General features: G+C 43.1%; 1 protein-coding gene across 2 annotated transcripts; it reads right to left on the bottom strand.

Moving 5' to 3' along the window:
• Nucleotides 1-1,338: 1,338 nt before the first annotated feature.
• LOC112875167 (protein argonaute 12-like) lies at nucleotides 1,339-8,217 on the bottom strand. 2 transcript variants are annotated; one of them, XM_025938907.1, is made up of 22 exons: nucleotides 7,421-8,217; nucleotides 7,046-7,245; nucleotides 6,813-6,959; nucleotides 6,535-6,671; nucleotides 5,307-5,416; nucleotides 5,109-5,215; nucleotides 4,888-5,020; nucleotides 4,687-4,803; nucleotides 4,457-4,564; nucleotides 4,309-4,380; nucleotides 3,936-4,058; nucleotides 3,686-3,857; nucleotides 3,470-3,591; nucleotides 3,245-3,382; nucleotides 2,921-3,063; nucleotides 2,791-2,853; nucleotides 2,650-2,713; nucleotides 2,405-2,540; nucleotides 2,224-2,297; nucleotides 1,984-2,078; nucleotides 1,854-1,885; nucleotides 1,339-1,723 (listed from the first exon to the last, which is right to left on the bottom strand). In XM_025938907.1, the coding sequence occupies exons 1-22, from the start codon at nucleotides 8,192-8,194 to the stop codon at nucleotides 1,548-1,550; spliced, it is 3,243 nt and encodes a 1,080-aa protein (XP_025794692.1). In that variant the 5' UTR covers nucleotides 8,195-8,217; the 3' UTR covers nucleotides 1,339-1,547. The 2 variants fall into 2 exon arrangements, with proteins under 2 accessions (XP_025794692.1, XP_025794693.1); XM_025938908.1 differs by lacking the exon at nucleotides 4,309-4,380.
• Between the last annotated feature and the right edge of the window lie 11,740 nt (nucleotides 8,218-19,957).

Here is a 19,957-nt window from a genome sequence, read left to right as displayed (position 1 = left end):
TAGCTAATTTTGACTTAGGACAAACCTAATACGACATGTAAATAAAACGGCGGGAGTAGCTTTTAGACAAACTAAATTTAATTGTAAGAACATTTAATTGCCTTAAATTTTCTGTTATCAAGGAGCATGTACATTTAGTTGACAGCTTTTTTTTTCTTTCCAAGATTCATTTTATGCACCAAAACTGGACTAGAGGGCTGTGGAGAATGAACTCAGTAGAGCAAATGGCAAGCTTTGTGCAGCTTTGGGATCTGGTGCAACAGATTACCCTCACAGGTGAGCAAGATGCAATAACCTGGAGGTGGACGAGTCATGGGGATTGCACAGCCAAGTCTGCTTATGAAATGCAATTTGTTGGAGCCAGCAGGGATGTGCCGGGCATGGCAATCTGGAGAGCCCACGCAGAGGGAAAACACAAGTTCTTCACTTGGCTTTTACTTAAGAGTAGGATTCTAACCAAGGATAGGCTAGCTGCGAGGGGGTGGCAAGGGAACAGCAATTGTTCTTTCTGCAATCCTCATGAAGAAACTGCAGAGCATTTGATCTTGAGTTGCCCCTTTGCGCAACAAGTGTGGAACAGGTGACAGTTTGGCTGCATGGAGTCATGTCCTTCCAAGGGTTTGACCTCCAGTTGGATGATTGGTGGAGAGCAAATTTGCAGAACCTGTCCAAGCAAGGACAAAGGGTCAAAGCGGCAATTTTGATGTATGTGGCTTGGAACATCCGGAAGGAACGAAATAGAACTGAGTCAAGAACAATGACAGCGACGTCCTTCGAGAAATCAAGTTTGAAGTTGGGCTTAGGCAGCAGGCCTGTGGGAGCCCTGAGCTTAGTTAGTTTTAATGCATCTTTTGCTTTGTTCCAGTTTGAGTTTCTTTTGTTTTTTATGTAATGGCTCGTTGTTTTTTTATGTAATCGCTCATTGTAAGAACTCGTTTGCTTCCAACTCTTAAATGACATAGCAATGCTCTTGCACATTTTAATTGTCTACTTTCCCACTTCTCCAAGGTTTAGATCATCAAGACGTGGTTGATTAACTGCTTTAATTAGGGGCATCCAGGTCATTTCTCATGCCTACTAATTTGTTCTAAACACCCTAAAAATGTTCCTTTGTGGGACCGATGGAGTAATTATTAGTGATGTGACATACTCTATTATACACTATTTCGCAATCAGTAATGTGGCATACACTATTCTGAATGTAACAGCGAGGAATGATCATTTCTTGCCTCCCATGTTCTTCCCGTTAGAGAACACACCGTCGGAAGGATATTAGCAATTTAAGAAAATCATCGAGATCAAAACTCATCAAAACATCTTCGTGCAGCAACAGAAACATTTCAGAATCACAAAAAGCCTTCAGTTTAAGAACCATGACAACCAAAATGTGCGTTTTTGCAGTTTGCCATAATGAGCCATCCAAAAAGATATCGCCTGTTGGCTTTCGATAACTAGTATGCCATTTTTGCACAACAGCGATACTTCTAAGCCATGCACACGACCACCAAACGTTGCCATGTCTGGTCTTAGAGGGATACCGTCCACCTCTAGCAGTAGAACATGAACTGCTGGACGTTTTCCTTGATTTTGGGGAGTTGCTTCACGGGGACAGATTGATCATACGTCCAAGAGGTCCCCGTCGATGAGCCTTGGTCGAAATTGTCCTCCTCCATGTAGTAACGCGCACGGAACGCGCCCAGGTGCGCATAATAAGCTGGAGGAACTGTTACAACATCAAGAACAGATCAAACTGTAAGCACAAACTTGAAAACGAAAGGAGAGAGATTGCGCCGACGAACTAACAGCTCTTGTAATAAGCAGAAACTTGATTTTCTGAATGCAGGAGCACTCACCTATAGACACTGAACGAGTGCACCGGGCATAGCTGAGCAAAAAAGACACCAATATAAGAAAATGTCAAATCATGGTAAAATTGTAATCTTTTATGCAAACTGATGAGAGAACATCACCAACGAAGCTTACGTGTAGCACAGACTGTAAGTCAAGGTCTGTAGCGCGTCAGCAGAGAACCTATTTTCGTCGAAAAGAACATGATAATGTGCTGGGCGGCTTGTTCCCTGTCCAAAGGCAAAAACGAACGTATCAAGAAAATTACATAACAAATCTTTATCGATATAATTAAGGTGGATGCTTAATAAAGATAACACAATACATCACAAGCACTGAGCAGCACAGCATGCAACTCATTCATATGCAGCATACCTGAATACCAGAATGGCTACAGAGGTAAAAATCAAACTCGCTGGGATGGCATATCGTTGTGTCAACAACCGTCCCTGGGGTCAAAAAGCACTTGAAACTCCAATCTTGTTTTGAAACAAGCATTGACCTCAAAATAATCATGCATATCAATATTAACAGCTTCTAAACGAAGAAGACTTACCAGGTAGAATGTTTCCACTCCTATCTGTCTGATCTTTTGAACGATGATTTTCAGGAAACAGGCGGGTGTGATGCCTCTTTTGCACAACAACAAATGTGACTGGGGGAAGATAACCCTCCTCTAAACTTGCGCATGCCTGACAGCACAATCACAGACAGCAGTATGTCACAAACACATGCATATCAAATAGGCATGAAATGCACAAAATGAAAACGCCAAAAGTGGGATAAACACAAAAAACAGACCTTCCGAATAGCATCCATTTCATAAAGCAAGACTTGGCTGAACTGCCCCTCACTAACACCATCTCTGAAAATAATGTCATTCAGTACATCAGCATCAAACAAAGAAGAGAAAAATGAATGCATGGAATTATGTTAACAAACCGATAGAATATAATCCTCTTTGGCTTATGGCCAGTTGACTTTTTGAATGAAATAAGCAAATCCCTACAATATAGAAATGTTAGCACCGCAAAAAGTAAACAAACAAAAATATTAATTTGTCTTAACGTACCTAATCATTCCACCTCTGACAATGCCCTTGACTGAATCTCTCACTTCTGTGAAAAGATCATTTATGATTTCGACCCTATGCCCTTGTGAAGACACCAAGCATTTGTACTTAGTAACTTGCGGCCAATCCATGGATGCAACGACCTACATGGATACAAATTAGGAAAACTTCAAATCCAACATGTAAGCAAACTATCAGAAAATGTGTGCCCAGACGGGTGTGTATGCTGGAAAAAGTGTGTGTGTGTGTGTGTGTGTGAGAGAGAGAGAGAGAGAGTGTGTGTGTGTGTGTGAGAGAGAGAGAGAGAGAGAGAGAGGCACATACCGCTGCAATAGATGGAGCCGAGCCCTCACCAGGAGATGGATGGGTAACATCAGCTCCAAAGACTATCGTAGGCATATCTGTTAGAAGTGGTATATTCCTGTTCAAAGCATCTTCAAGCACTGTGTTCCTCCCTCCAACCTAATTGAAAAATGCAATGCCGTCACTTTTCTTTTAGTCTGATTATAAAGTGTATAGTAGCACCGCAATGAAAAAGCTTCATCGTACCTTAGCATTGATTTTTAGGGCGAGATTTTCAAGAAACTGTTTTCCTCCTTTCTTAACATTCTTAGGTGCGCAACACTGAGTTATTACACCAACCTCAGTTTCACAAAGTCTTTTAATCAGTCCTACATATATTGGGTAAATTGCCAACAATTAGAACTTTACGTTAGAAAAGAGAATGAAGAATCATTAGCTTGAAGATCCATTTAAAGAGCATACCATAAGAACCACTCATATCAGGTAAAATTATGATGAGTAACTCAAGTTGTTGCCCTGATAAACCTTGCTGAGCAAGCACTTCTGCAGAATGCCCATAAATATCTCTGATTGCAGCTTCTAAATTTTCTTGGCGTGCTTTCTTGATTTGTACACACGGTTGGGTGCTTATTCGCTACAAACAAAATAATTAAAAATTCTTTTAGCCAAAGTATTTGATGGTGTAAGAAGTGACTTCTAGAGAGAAACTTACCATGCCAATGCTGTTGCACATCATTACAAGATCCTCGCAAAACCTCCCGATCTCATTTGGATGGATTTGAGAGGTAAAAGTTAGACATGCCCAAAATCTGATAGATCCTCCATCAACCATTCTCTGAAAAATTCACCAAATATGCTATGATATTGAGTTATAGACTATAAATCTAATAGACAAGTAAGATCTAAAAGCACCAATAGAAATATCCCTAAAGAAATATAGTGATCCTAATTTCAACACATTGCAGTCATTACACAAATATTTCACAGTTATAAATGAGTAACCACAACAAGAAACATGAACTTTAGGCGAACAAGGTATGTGCAGAATGAGAAGAGATGAAGCTTATAGAACAGCAGCATTGTACCTTATTAATCATGTTCCACTGGCCAACAAAAGGGTTACAAACCTTTTCTTTTCCAGACTCATGGTATTTAAGCTAAAAAGTAGAGGTGAATATATAATTAATATATGTTAAGTTAAAAACCACTCCAAAAGAAAAAAAATGCATTTACCTTTGGTGCCGGAAGCACACGAGCATCAACCAAGGCAAGTTGGTTGTTCACCTTAATGCCAAATTCTTTTGCATAATCATCAGCGGTATAGTTGTTCTTCTTGAGAACCTGAGAATGCACATAAGGTGTTGATACATTATGAAAACAAATCTAATAGTGTGAATAAGAAAAAACATATGGACTGGAAAATAAAAGGTGAAGTCACAGATAGGGTTAGTGACAGTATTCACCCCCAAAGTTCTCTCCTCTCTCTCTGCTGGCCGCTGACAGGCCAACCTCAAGATATTTTTGACTTGATGCTCATTCAGCTTACTCGAGTAGCGCTGTCCCTTAGCTATGTTGCAAACCTGCATAAGTAGAACATTGTAATAACATGTCAACAGATCAGATATGTCTTGAAGGAGGCTGACAAAAAGGCATAAAAGCGAGACCTCCATAGGTAAATAGGTCGGTCTGCTAGCACTGCCAGCTTGAAGGCATGGCCAGTGAGTGTATTTCAGTGAGTAATTATATTGCCGTCTGAAGTACTGCACAACTGACACCCTTGTGCCATCTTGATCAAACCTGTAAACACAAATATAAATATTTAATGATACAATGTGATTACAGAAATGGAATGACAATACGAAGAACTCTGTAGTCAAAAAGATACGTCAAATCATTTAATGCAGCTGAGGTTAGCCCTGTAATCTTGTATCGTATGGATATATCACGGCGATGTGTGGTCTCGACCCGGACACCCTTGAGTGCTTTCTTCAGCTATGATGTAAAAACAAATCAGAAACAGGATGTAATAAAAGAATTAAATAGAACTAAATTGAGGGAATCATAAAGGTATCATGGTCCATACTTTTATGCGTTCCTGATCAGACAAACGCTTTGAAGTATCACGGACGTTCAGATACTCGACTGCAAAGTCTATGATGGGTTGAGCCTTGTAAAATGCTGTTGCAGAAATATCTGAAATACAAGAAATACAAAGTTCCATCACAAGTACTGGTTTTCAACAACAAACTCCATATATACTGTAACACGATATTAAAAGTAAAGCTCATCTCATTAAAAAGGATGTATTATATTATAACTCAAAATAAAATACAATGCCAAATTTGTGTTTTATTTTCCAGGGGGCAGGAAAAAAGAACAAAAATTCTACAGTATATATTATGACTGCTACAACTTAAGATCCTAGAAATTAAAGCAGAACATATTAAACTAAAAAGTCAAATGAATCAAATTGATAATTAATTTCAATCTTCTCTTGATGTAGGTGTTATCATGTATTCCTGTCTCTCAATCCGAAAGTCCATAGAGAAAAGCTTCATGGTCAAATATTCAGATCATACTAATGGACTTTCTTTCTATTCATGTCTCTTTTCTGAGCAAGTGAGCATTTTTTTTGCTCACATTTACTTGTTCAATCAGTTAAGCATCAAAATAAGTTCAGTGCAGGTTAGATCATTTTTTCTGTTAGTCCAAGAGCATGTGATGCCAATGGTCAGTTATGTTACAATACTAGTATACTACTGTAATAGTTATTTGTTTTCCTGTAAGAACACTAGGTTGTGACAGAAGCTTTTACAGTGTTGATGAATAAGATGCAGGACGAAGTAGGCCAAGGTTTATAGAATACTTTGTATGGTTGGTGAAAGGTATCAAAATTATAGTTGAATTAGTGAGCCTAGATGTTTTGACTTAAATTAGCAACACCTAGGACTCAAATACTTTGCTGTGCTTATGCACCAAGATCTTATCAAAACCATGTGGTTACTGCACACAGAGACTAACATTTAGCATGATAAAAAAAAAGACAAGTTTGCACAATCCTAGCTCAGTTGATGATTAAGATACACAAAGCACTAGGAATGTGGGTGTGGATTCCCCCCCCCCCCCCTGAAACAGAAGCATCTTGAAAACAAATATGGCAAGTTTGTTACTTGTAAGAGTTAGGGATGCAGATGTAAATAGTATACACTACCACCATATATAATATGTGTAAATGCAAAGAAAACAATAGAATGACCAAGCAGCTGTGATTTAAGGTAAAAAAGAAGCATTAGGTACGAGCACAACTCTACCAATGTTAAGGGACAAGCCCATCTGTGTAGGGCGTAGGCTCTGATAGTAACCCCTCCAGCATTCGACACCATTCCCGAGTGGTCCACCAGGTCCAAATTCTTGTGATGAGAAAAATGATCTTGAGATGGATGTATACCTGCCACAAGATTGGAAGGGAAAAAAGGAACACATCATCATAAACTAATGTAAAATATGACACTGGGAGTCGGAGAAGTAATAATAGAACCATATAACAGTAGATACAAAATGATTGTCCATCTGTGCATTGATGCATTACCTAGAGGATGGGCATTCCCTCAGAGCGATATCAAGAGCCTGGATAATCTCCTGTTGCATTTCTCTCTGCCTACCAGCTAAGAACTGCTGAAGGCTGTACATATCTATCTTTGAGGCGTCCTTGATCACCACCTTGTACTCTTTCTCCCTGCATGACGCTAGGGCTACACATAAGCACACAGGAGAGCACAAAATAAACATGCACGCAAGGTTAACTACTGAGTCGCGTCATACCCCAGGTTTGCTCTCTCAGGGTTTGTTAGCATGAGAACAAATTCTTTGGCTTTGAATGGCAGTGGACCTGCTGTGAACAGGCCTTTCTTTCCATCATAAACAGGAAGCCGCCCGCCCAAGTACTCCTTGTGCAAGTTCACGAGCTCGTTGATGATCCATCTGTTTCTTGCCCGGGAGATCGATTCGGGAGTGATCGCCACCTGTATAATAAGAAGACACAGACGGCACTTATTCGATGCAAGAGATGAATATACATCACAGATCACACTAGTTTTCTTCAGATCAAGTTCCACATCATTATTTGTTATAGACAGAACAGAAGAATACCGAACGAGAGATTGAGTGAGAGGGGAGAGGTATAGGTTTCCTGCATACATCGTAGTGGTAGATCTCCTTGTCGGCGAGCCGGACCTGTACATGATTGGCGCGCACGCGGCATTTCCGGCCGGCCGTTCCGTACCCCGGCCGCGGGGCGAGCACCAGCGCCTTACTAGAAGCCGGAGGCAGCCTCCCTGCAGGCGCCGCCAGCGCCATCTGTGTCGCCTGAGCCGGTGACTTCCCTTGCGTCTCCAATCGCGCCGTGGCAGCAGGCGCCTGGCCCGGCGCCGGCGCCCGTGCTGGGACAGACGATGAGCTCCCTGCAGTCGCCGGCGGCGCCGCCTGGCCCGGCGCCTTCGCTTGCATCCGCGGTCGCGCCGCGGCCGCAGGAGACAGAACCGGCGACGGAGCCTGCCTCTGCGCTGGGGCCGATGACGGGCCCTCAAAGGGCCCCGCCGCAGGCACCTGTGTCACCACAGCCTTCCTCTCCACCTGGCGCCTCAGCGCCTCAACCTCCGAAGGCGTCGGCGCCGGCGCTGAAACCTGCTGCCCGCGCCCCTGATGAGCCACGCCAGGGTAGCCACCTCTCCCGGCCCCGGCCACCGGATGTGGGGGCTGGAAGTTGCCCCCTCTCTGGGCGGCGCCTGGCGCCGCGGCACCGCCGCGATCGCCACGGCCGCCACCCCATCCTCGCGCGACGCCGGTAGGGTGGGCACCGAGGTCCGCGGCGCCCTCACGGCCGCGCCCTCGGCCGGCGCCGGCGCCTCCACGGCCTCCTCCCTGGTCGCTCCGGCCTCCGCGCCGGCCGCCTCCACCGCCGCGCGACGACATGGCGCGAACCCTAGTACAAGCACGGCAGGCACCACCAACTTGGATCAGTAGCAGAAAGTTAAAGCGTTGTGGACCGTAGGAGACGCGGCGGGCTACTGCGGCGGGCTGTAGCTCTCGCCTAAATACTGGGATCCGTGTGGGGGCCCGCGGATGGAAATCAAAGCGGAAGTCCAAGCGAGCCTGCTTATCCGGCTGGCATGTGGTCCCACATACGGCACGACCCCACGCGTCATTGATTCTTGGCAACGAGGTTCATGAAGCGGGCCCGGCATGTCAGTTTCTTGGCAACGAAACGTCTGCGGTGAGCGTTGCGAAGTAACTGCCGGCCGAGGGCCCGCGCGCGCGGCCATCGGCAGGGCCCTCGCGCCCGAAGCGCGGGGCGGCGGGCGTGCGCCGTGCGGGCCGCCCCGCGGCGCGTCGCTTGGGAATCCGGGACAAAATCTTCAGGCGGGCCCCAGGAGATCCGCGGTCGGGGGCGAGAGGTCTCGCTCTGTCGCCGTCGGGGCGTCGGGTCTCTCCGCCATGACGTGAGGTAGCGGCGGCATGGCAATGGGTCTCTACCGCTCACGAGTTACGAGGCCAGTTTGCAAGCAATGATGCCCGCCCCACTGCAGCGCGCTGCGGCGGCCGGCGCGCGAGCGGGAGACTACGCTACGCAGGCCGCCGCGGCGACCAATCAATCGATCAATCAAATCGTCATTTACGCTGGGCGGCGCCCTGATGGGAGCCTGGTCTGATCGCTACGGAGGGCATGTTCTGCTCCTTTGCTGTAGCACGATCGCCTCTGGAATTTGCAAAATCCATTGATCCAAAGGTATCATCGTGATGGAACCTCCCAATTTATAGGCACGAAAATTAGAGAAAATGGTATTAGTATTTTCTTGAAACGAAAATGGTATTAGTAAATTGGAAGCGAAAGGGATTCTTGGCTGGTTGTGCGTTTAGTTGAAGAATACTCCGTATGGTAAATCCACTCTTTACCCCAGATATAAGATAGTGTCATCTGGACGTTTACTTGGAGAGATGGACTATTTTATTTTTATTTGGTCAGAGGTGGGGTGGCCAATTGTGGTTTTTACATATATGAGATAGTGGTCAATTGTGGTTTTTACATATATGTGATATGCCAATGTCAATCAATTTTTAGTAGCTGTTATGTTTATCACATGAGTCCACCCCCACCTAAAGTTTTCAGTGAGGTACGCCACTGCTCGTGGGTGAGCACCGGTGCACAGGATCTGGCGGAGCGTCTCATCTATCATGTAAGGCCTTCTGAGGATCTTCTTCCGCGCACAGCTGATCCCGTGTTCACTACCAGCGCTGATGACCAAGCTCGTCATCCCCTACCACATCGACCTTCGACCACACCGAATCAAATCACGCCACCACTCAACTCGTCTTACGCCAACCAAGTCGAAGCTCCAACTGATGCATCGAAGCCGGCACTACCGAGCTCATCCTCTGCCCGCTAAAATGAGGCTCGGACCGCCGAATCGAAGCGCAGAAGCCGCCATCTCATCCCGAACGATCTTTGGGCGCTCCGCCTCCTCACTTCCTGAGTGGGCTCTAGCCTCAAGCGCTCCCTCAACTCTTTTTGTGTGTGCCCGCGGGGGGGGGAGGGGGGGATGGGCGGGCTCATATTAGATTTTGAGAGGGATATTGTTTTGTGGATCCACTTCATCCATCGCTCTACAAATAAAAACTACCAAGAACCGAGTAGCTCCATCCAATTTCCTTTTATACCATGAACTAAATACTACCTAAATTAAGCTACGCCGGATTCGCTACGCTAGTACTCATACGCAAACCATGGGAAATGTATATCATACCTTGCGCCTTGGACGAGCTTGGTGGGGAATGAGGTAGTGGATAATGGATCGTTGTTCATGTTAGGTTGAAGTATGAGCGAAGGACAATGCCGAGACGAAAAGAGGTGTGGACTGTTCCAAGGGTAGGTGCAGCGGCGGCGACGGTGATGAGGCAAGGTTTAGGGTAGGGAGGGAGCGGCGGCGGCAAGAAGGAGGCAAGGTTTGGGGTAAGGAGGGAGCGGCGGCGGCGGTGGCGATGAGGAGGCGGGGTTTAGGGGGGGAGGGAGCGGCAAAACGACGGGGTTTCGGGTGAGGGGGGGCAAGAAGGTGGGGTTTGGGGTAGGGAGGGAGTGGCGGTGGTGAGGAGGCGGGGTTTAGGGTAGAGCGTCGGCGGCGAGGAGACGAGGTTTAGGGGAGGGAGGGAGGGAGGGAGTGACGGCAGCGGGCGGTAAGTTGGAGTAGGGAGGGAGTAGAGATGTACCTAATGTAGGCTAGGGTTAGAGGCTTATATATATATGCTGAGGATAAATCTAAAGCATTGGAAAGTGATCAGATGCTTTAAAATTCTAATTATTTTAGAAGGAAAATATATTCAAACAAAAATTAAACCATCCTCTATATATCACTCCAGTTGGAGAAAAGTGGATGGAGATAAGGGAAATATTTTTTTATTTTTGAATAGAATGTGAGTCTTTTAGAAGTGACAAGTTAATAATTTGTTTTAGTCATTTTTAATCGATGTTTTGTCAAATCATAATATGCCTCGATACCAAATCTCAATTTACTATAAACTAAAAATAAAGATCGATTGAAAAATGAAAAGCAAATCGTATAACAAAATGAAAAAGAAGAAGATTGATGGAAAAATAGGTAACAAATCAGTAAAACATACTCAAACTGAAAGTCCATATTCCATTTTAACTTTTCTACTCTCACAAAATTTCAGTGCTACTATCAGAGTGTGTGTCACACCCACACCACACGCCCACACGCACACACACTTTTTTTAGAATGATATTATGCTTGCAGAGTGGCGATCCTGGTGAAAAAAAAGCAGAGGGTTTAGATATTATGCTTTTATCAAAACAGAAAGCCATTATTAAGTAAGATTCAATTTTTTATAGAATGATTTTATGCTTGCAACAACATGAGATGCATATGCTTGTACCCCCTTTGGATGGGTCTAAAATTTTATTGTTATTTGTATTTTGAATGTTTCTCTCTATTAGTTTAGGAGGAAGTATAAGTGGACGGTGGAGATTCATATATTCCAGCACATGCTCCTACATTTTTAAACGATCCTGGATGGAAAGGAAAGTAGACCATAACAATCGCCTTTTAGAGCATCTCCAAAAGCATCTAAAATAAAATTTTAAAAATCAGTTTAAAGGAGAAACGCGAAAAACAGCTCCAACAGTAGCCTAAACCGTTGCCCAATTTATTGGCACGCCCAAAACCAGCCGCAAACGGAGCTGGATTTGCGTCGCTCGCGAGCGCGCCCCATCCCGCGGTTTGCGCGCACCTCGGCCGCTTCGCGGCGGTTCGCAGCTGGGTGCCCGCGTGACCACATCACTTTTCTTCTCTGGAGACCACGGCGGTGTTTTTTTTCCCCTTGGCATCTTCTGATTAGTCTACGTGATGGAGTTCAAGTAGCAAACGTCGTCCTCTTTTTCACAGCAGCAGAGCGCTTGGTCAAGGTGATTTTTCTTTTTTTTTATGGAATCTCAGATTAGCTTCTTCAAGGATAGCAGAAGCGTGGCGTTTGGTAGATTCTGTACAAAAATTCATGAGCTGGCAGGGGCGAATTGTGACGTGGCAAAAATAAAAGTTATTTTGGGAATCAATTTTTGGCAACTGTTGGTGGAGGATACCTTTTTTGGCTCCCAATAAGTTTTAGCAAGTTCTTAAAAGTAGTTTTTAGGACTTAATTTCTTAGACACTCTTGGGCTGATATTTTTAGGCTTCATCTCAAGTGAGCTACAAACAACGGCTCGCACGACATAGCCAATCTTATTATCTTATTTATCACGTAATACAAAAATAATTTCACATAATCCGATGTAACTTGAAAACTAACTTATCTTAGCCCAGCTCGCTCGAAATTATTTGGGTGCCAATAAAACAAGCACCTGCCAATGGTTTTTATAACGAAAAGTACAAATTCCTACCGTTCCATCTCCCTACAATCAAATAGAAAAAACAAAATTAAAATTAAAGGAGATGTCGGAATCTCCAAGTTGGTCATCCGATCCGGCAAAAATGTGAAATTGATAAATTCAAGTCATGAAACTACCAGGTGACGATCAGACATTCTCTGCAACGGCATAACCATTTATCAAATATCTGATCGTACCTTATCAAAAAAATTCTGACCATTCTGTGGCAGTTATCATGAATTTTCAAATGTACAACAAACTGAATATTGAACAGCCGCAAATGGTAGACCTGCAGTGATCAACTCATAACGACTTGCCACAAATACAGTAGTATCGTGAAAAATGTTGCTTACCTACCAACTTGGCATTTCCATCTGCAGATACTCACAAAACTAATGAATGGCATTATGTTTTCTTGCTTACTCGAATCATTTGACTTCAAAAGCTTGGAACTTTCGTGTAATTTCTCCAAGTCTTTCCTTTCAGTTTGTGTCGTTCAACCCGTGTGGCTGTAACACTCCGTCCTCCAAAGTTGCATAAGTGCATCATCAACTCAAGAATTGAAGTTGTAGGTGAAGTATGAACAGTATGCATATGCTTTGTGATAACAAAAGATGGGTACTCCGAGAGGTCAAGATGAGTGACAGAAACATGTCTTAGCTACTATATGGAGGTACTTGCAGAGGTTTGGCTTTGACTTGAATCTCCTGTTGCTATCAGATGTGAGATCGATGTGGTACCATGCATGTGCATCAGGTGCAGTCTGAACTGTGGAGTTTCACCAACAACAGGCTAGGGACATGGTGGCTAGCTTTGCGGCCGCTGACTTTGCAGCGCACTCCAAATGGCTGCAATTTGCAAACTAAAAAGTTAATATATTAGGCCACCGGAATCTGTAAGCTCATTGGTACGTTCACCTGGTTTTCTCTTTGTAAAAGTTTCATTCTTGGCCATGCAATAGGTCATAGCATTTTTTTTGAAAGAAAAAGCAATAGGTCATAGCACTTTTTTTTTTGAAGAATTATAGGCCATAGCCTACTGCAATACAACAGCAACATTGCTTGAACGTAGTCGTTGGATTTCGTCCTAAACTTATTCGAATGTAACGAGATTCACCCCGCCCCCAGGAGAGGACGAAAGCACTAAAAGTCATCCGCACAAAGTCCTTATCCAACTAGCGAGTGAGTGAGTGGGGTAATGAATATCATGTGAAAAATATGATTTTCTGGTGATGATGCATTTAGATCAAACGTGTGAGACATAAAAATTCAGGGAAACATCAGCGTCAACCATATTTACATGATAAGATAAAATGAAAATACTTAGTATATAAAAAGTCTGAATGAAAACTCAAATACTAATGGGTTTTTTCCCGATGAAAATGTGGCGACAACTTTTTTTTTCTAAAAAAAGAGAAACAGAGGGGAAGACGTCCCCTAATTCAGCTACTGGACCCACGAGAGGAGAACATGCCTGTGAGTTTGATCAGAAACTGGCCGGGGTAGATGCTGTCATGCAGAGCTTATGCACTCATTCCATCACAAAAGAAAAGAGAAGAAAAGAACATTACGGTATGTCTGAAAAATTAAGATGAAAGTGTTGGTCAACAAAACAAATTTCTTACTCCAAGGTCAGAAACGTACGATATTCCTGGACCATTCCTGCGTGTATGGATGAACGACTCAACTCATGTAAGGTCTTATTATAAAAAAGAATCATGTAATAATGTCTCTAGCCAGACATCAAGAGGGCTCGCATGCCTGGCATGTAACCGTTCAGCCAGGCAAATTAACCGTACTCTGGGCATGTTCATTTCCTACCCTCTAAATTTTAGATCCATCACATCAAATTTTTTTTTGCTATTTAGAAGTATTAAATAAAATCTATTTATAAAACTTTTTGCACAGCTGGGTGCTAATTCGCGAGGCAAATTTAACGAGCCTAATTAACCCATAATTTGCCACAGTGATGCTACAGTAATCATCCGCTAATTATGGACTAATATACCTCATTAGATTCGTCTCGCGAATTAGCACTGGGGTTCTGCAATTAGTTTTATAATTAGACTTTATTTAATACTTCTAAATGATAAGATTCTCTTTGATGTGACCTCTCTAAACTTTAGACCCCAGAAAACGAACACACCCTTATCATTTAGAAGTATTAAATAAAGTCTAACTATAAAACTAATTGCAGAACCCCAGTGCTAATTCGCGAGACGAATCTAATGAGGTATATTAGTCCATAATTAGCGGATGATTACTGTAGCATCACTGTGGCAAATTATGGGTTAATTAGGCTCGTTAAATTTGCCTCGCGAATTAGCACCCAGCTGTGCAAAACGTTTTATAAATAGATTTTATTTAATACTTCTAAATAGCAAGATTTTTTTTGATGTGATGGATCTAAAGTTTAGAGGGTAGGAAACGAACAGGCCTGTATCAACAGCAGGTGACCAAATGCTCTGCAGCGGTACTGCCTGATGCAACCGGTGAGATTGCTACGACAAAGCAGAGTTCAGACTTGAGACTTGATCGTACTGTACGTGTCAGTAGCTCCCCGTCCATTTTTTTACCTTATTTAATTTGGGACGTCGATGCATGATGCAGAAAGTTCTCCAGAGTTGTAAGTTAGGGGCTGTTTGGAATATGGATTAATTTTTAGTCTGAATTACATCGGATATCTGGATGCCGGGACTAAATATGGGCTAATTATAAAACTAATTGTATAAATAAAGATTAATTCATGAGATGAATCTATTAAGTCTAATTAATCTATAATTAGCATATGTTTATTGTAGCATAACACTACCAAATCATGGACTGATTATATTTAATGGATTCGCGAATTAGTCTCCATTTATGCAATTAATTTTATAATTATTCTATATTTAATACTTATAATATGGTGTCCAAATATATGATGTGCTCGTGGAATCGAAACGGCCCCTTAGTAACATCAAAATACAATTGATTCCGGTGCTACATTTCATAGAGCATCCTCTCGAAACCACCAAGTTCGTTTGCTGCAAGAGAAAATCAGGGGAAGAAGGTGTGGTGTATACAGTAGGATATTCTTTTTCTGCATTTCCTGAGCGAAATATTCGGAGTGACATCATATCTGAATAATCCATGTCTAATTGAACAGCTTCGTTATTTTTACTTCGAAAACTCGTCGTAGCAGAGTTTTGACTATTACGATTGCACAATCTGACAGATCAAGCGACCACACGCACCGCGACGGTACGCCATGGGGGGAGGACGACACCTGGAGGCTGGCGCACTGCGGAGCGGGCGTGCGCGCGACGGGGCAGACAAAGGCTGCCTTGCTGTGCCGATGCAGGCGGCGGCGGGTGGCTTGCCGGCGGCACTCTTAGCACTTATTCCGGATAAGTGTCCTCCTCCTGACCTCGCTTGCCGGCTCTCGGCTCGCCGGCGGGTGGCCTTGCCGCCGGACACGGGGACCAGGGGTGGACGGTATTTCATTTACCGTCCACCCCGGGCAGCCAAGGGCTGTTCGATCCGCAACCGGCGGTGAGGATACACCCGATTCAGCCACGTTATCTCCTTCCAAGCAACATGACAGCAGCAGGCAGCCACCGCACGCCGTTCGGCCGCCCGTCGTACATCACCGCCCCCGACTTCTCCCTCCCGCACGGCGCCGCGTACGATGGGGACGCCACCGCGTTCCCGCGTGTGGCGCGCTACTCCGATCACACGCACCGTGTGTGACGGTACGGCATGGCGGCCGGCCGGCCAGCTGCAGGCGCGCCTGGCCCCTGGCGCTCTGCGGAGCAGCACGACGCGCGCGCAACGGGCCAGTTGGGGGCAGAGAGAGCTGGCAGGCTTGTCGCCGACGCAGGCGACGGCGGGTGGCACGCCGGCGCTCTTAGCGTTTATGCCAGAGCAATGTCTGCTTCCTAGCCTCGCTGGGGGCGGCCCTGCCGCTGCGACTGCAACCAGGGGGTGGACGGTATTTCATTTACCGTCCACCCCATGGCCAGATGAGGGCCATCCAATCCGCATACCACGGCCATGAAGGCCCCAATACGAACTGTAGTGAAGCGAACGGAGCTATCCCTCGTCAAGTCGTGATCCCCGCGAGGCTGCCTCGCCGGACTCCGGCGAACTCCCGAGCCTTGCACGCACAAGCGTCGAGCCGAAGTTCATTCGATCTGGCTGGAAAATCTCGATGGTTCTTTAATTCTTTATGTATGGCAGATTCGATGCGAACAGAAACTTGGAGCGTCGAGGCCCGCGAGTTCGTTCGACGTGCCTCTTCAAGTTTCTCTTGGATCTTTTCTACTTTAATGAAACAACGGGCAGTTCTCCTGCGTTGTTCGAGAAAAAAAGTTTCTCTCGATCTCCGACGCATCTCAGCCCGTTTCTGTGTCCATGGATGCGCATCTCAGAATAAATGGTTCCTGTAGTGTAGATGTGCTATCGACCCTGTCAAGAATATCTTAAAAAAAAGACCCTGTCAAGAATAATAGTAGGAGCAGGGATGGCATGGCATGGCATGAAAATTGTCCCTGCGAATTTCTGGTATACGCTTCGTCCATAAGAATTTGCTCGGTAGTCTGAAAGTGTGCGCACCTTCTTCACCTGATACAAAGACCAAGACTTTTCTGAGTTCCTTGTTAACCGTGCTTACTGCATAAAGCAGAGGCGTCCAATTTGTATCTTTTTTCTTGTTCGGTCCTTTGTCAGTATCACTCTACCCTGTACCCCAGTCCCCCTCCATGTCGGCGCAGTTTGGATGATTAAACTGTCACCGTCACACCATGTATCTTTGGGATTGGACTGAAAGTTTGGCAGAAAAGGAAACAGATCAGCCTTGACACAAAACAGTGGAACCTTGCCAAAAACATTTTCAACAATCCAAATCCAAGCCAAAATTGGTCAACGTATACACACGCTACTGGAGTAGCATAGCAGCCTTTTAAATATTTGGCAAACTTAGGCTTCAGTTATCATATATTCAGTGACGTCCTTCGTCTCTGTTCTTTTCGTTCAGTCACTTGACTATATACTGCGGACATCATCCTGAATAGTAATCTTTATCACAATAATGGAGCACCCGGTATGTAGATGATTCTACCAGCAGTACGTCCAAAAACATCAGTGGTTTTCTCGCCATCTGATACACTTCTGATCACTTGTATGATTGTGCTTATTAGGTGTCGTAGGTTCAAGCCAAATGATATATGCATTGAGGTCAAACGACCTCCGAGTCCTACATGCGACAAGCTTGTAATCAAGCCGGCCTCAACATATCCGTCTTGCTTACTGCTGCATGACTGATACATGCATGGAGTGATGGAGACCGGATCGCACGAACCATTTTGCAGAACTTTATTGCAACTTTTGATGCTGTGAGCATGCGATTTTTTGACAGCCTCAGTGTAGAAATAATGGATAATTTCTGCTCGATATCGATTAGGTTCAACTGTTGAATTTGCAGTTGACTTTATATACGTTTTTTTAATCTTAACTAGCGAGGTGACCCGCGCTAATAGCGCAGCTAGCTCGCTTTTTTATGCCAATATTTTGATAGTTTAGTTCAAAATAAATGGATGCAAATAGTTGCTTAGTCAAATCATTGTAACAGACCAAGGTATCTTATATACATTTTTTTCATCATCATATTCTAAAGTATATCTTTTTGGGCTATAAATAGTTCGGGAGAAAAGGTTTACAGAAACATCTTTTTTAGTATTTACTGGAAGCAATATAAAGATTTTAACATTATTACAGGATTGTTTTTAGATTTTTGGCTGGCATTGTACATTTTTGTTTGCGAGTCCTTTTTAACATTTAAATTATTCTTATATTTTTAGTAGAAAATCTAGGTGAGTAGTTCAATGTATACCACCAAAACTAATAATTATAATTTTATTTTTAGTTGTAATCAAAACATAAATGAGTTGCGGCTGCATCCCCTTTAGTTCTTATCTTATCTAAAGCTCCTCTTTTTTCTTTTTATTTTTCTTTCAGTTGTTCCTGAATTCTATGGTAGACGACCTCACCAGATAGAAAAAAAATGCAAACTTGATTGTTAGTATTGATCATTTTCTTATCCATCATTGACTCCTGCATGCTTGATCACGATGATTGTAGCTTGTATGTGCTTAATTTTCTTATTTTCTAATTTTAAATTTATCTATTTACTAATCATATTCGGCATGATTCTATTATTTATTTTTAATTCTGAAATTCACTATTTAGTAACCGTATTTGTTATGGACTCTTGAGCTAGTTTAGACTGTTAGATCTTCATAAAATTCAACGGTGCAAATCCTTCATTTTTTATATTAACGTGAGAATTTCTAGACCCTCTCAACAAATATGGTGACTTCTTTTAATATTCCCTTATCAATTAATACTCTACGGTTTGGAGCTTTAGCAGACTTATTGATAGAAATCAATTGTGTATTCCTATATGCTTTGTCATTCCTTTTTTCATTCTAGTTATTTCTATGCGAGAGATAGGATTCTTCTTGACATGAAGAAAATTTTCCTTTTTAAATTGCTTTTTAGTATATGAAGCAAAAATAAAGAAAAATGGATAACAATTGTATTCCTTAATTATTTCTCTATCTTTTAGTATGTTAAGAATACCTCTAGCCAGCAAGATCATCAAGGGAGCATAGAAACTCATCTCTTCAAACGTCTATCACATCGCTGCTTAGAAAAACTAAGGAACGTGCATGTTTCATTCAATTTCTCTCCATCTTCTTTCAGTTCTCATTCAATTATCATCCCCGTAAATGAAGCTGTCCGCCGGTCTGGTTTCGGGAACCACTATGGAGTTGATCAAGCTAACACACTATGAGCCTACTGCTCCGTCATGTGTCACATGCTTATCCAATTAATTGCTTAGTAGTTCTGGATCACTTCTAATGCTATTTTTTTTATTTTTCTAATTCCAAATTTAGCTACTTACTAATCATATTCGATATGGACTCTTTGTTCATATCCTACTTTTTGTTAACTTTTCAATTTTGAAATTACCTATTCACTTGTGTTTGGTATGGACTCTTTGGTCATAAAATCCAACGGTGCAAATCCTTCTCTTTTTTAGATTAACATGAGAATTTCTAGACTCTCTTGGTGAACGTGGTGGCTTTTTTAACGCTACCTTATTAATATAATAGATTTCCTATGCTTGGATGAGATCTATTTGCATTCGTTAGCAATTATTCGAACAAAGACTCTGGTTTTTGAGTCATGATATTTTTCTGACAATGAACAAATCAAGTGAAAGAATCTCTACAAGTTGTGATCATTTATATGTATGATGGCAAATGTCAACCTGAAAAGAAAACCAAATTGCTGCATACATATCTTTTCAACAGAAATGGCACCGCGGTTAGGTAAGCTGTGGGAGGCTAAAAGCAACTGTCCAAACTGATTTCTAATCCCACTTGCCATTATAACTTAATTATGTAAACTTTGGTCAAATCGTATATTACTAACCCTATTATTGTGAGATATCTCCAATGCTTGGCAAGAATAGTTCATTACACTGTGGGATATACCTAATGAATCTACATATAGGAGACCAAAACTAGGACTTCAAATAAATTTTCAATAAGATCGTTATATTGTCTTGATGAATTTTGGAATGGACCAAGTTTTGATGTATACAAAGTTGTGCATCCGGCCCTTTCACAGTTTATGCGCTTCCTCGCCAGATTGAGCTCTAAGACCATCTCCAGCAATATCCCCCATCCCACCCTTTCTCCTAAAATAAAGGAATTTTGATACTTTTCACATCTCCACCGGTTACCCCAACGT

The sequence above is a fragment of the Panicum hallii genome, chromosome 9 (assembly GCF_002211085.1).
Source record: "Panicum hallii strain FIL2 chromosome 9, PHallii_v3.1, whole genome shotgun sequence".
In the NCBI taxonomy this organism is placed as follows: domain Eukaryota; kingdom Viridiplantae; phylum Streptophyta; class Magnoliopsida; order Poales; family Poaceae; genus Panicum; species Panicum hallii.
Note: the sequence above shows the minus strand (reverse complement) of the source record. Positions and strands in the feature narration are given on the sequence as shown.

What these genes read in the sequence shown, in the direction of transcription:
- LOC112875167 (XM_025938907.1), bottom strand. Translation starts at nt 8,194, where the DNA reads ATGTCGTCGCGCGGCGGTGGAGGCGGCCGGCGCGGAGGCCGGAGCGAC. An exon ending in GCTGCATTAAATGATTTGAC is followed by an intron (nt 5,021 to 5,108) that starts GTATCTTTTTGA and finishes TTGTGTTTACAG; the next exon opens with GTTTGATCAAGATGGCACAA. An exon ending in AAATGGATGCTATTCGGAAG is followed by an intron (nt 2,541 to 2,649) that starts GTCTGTTTTTTG and finishes TTGTGCTGTCAG; the next exon opens with GCATGCGCAAGTTTAGAGGA.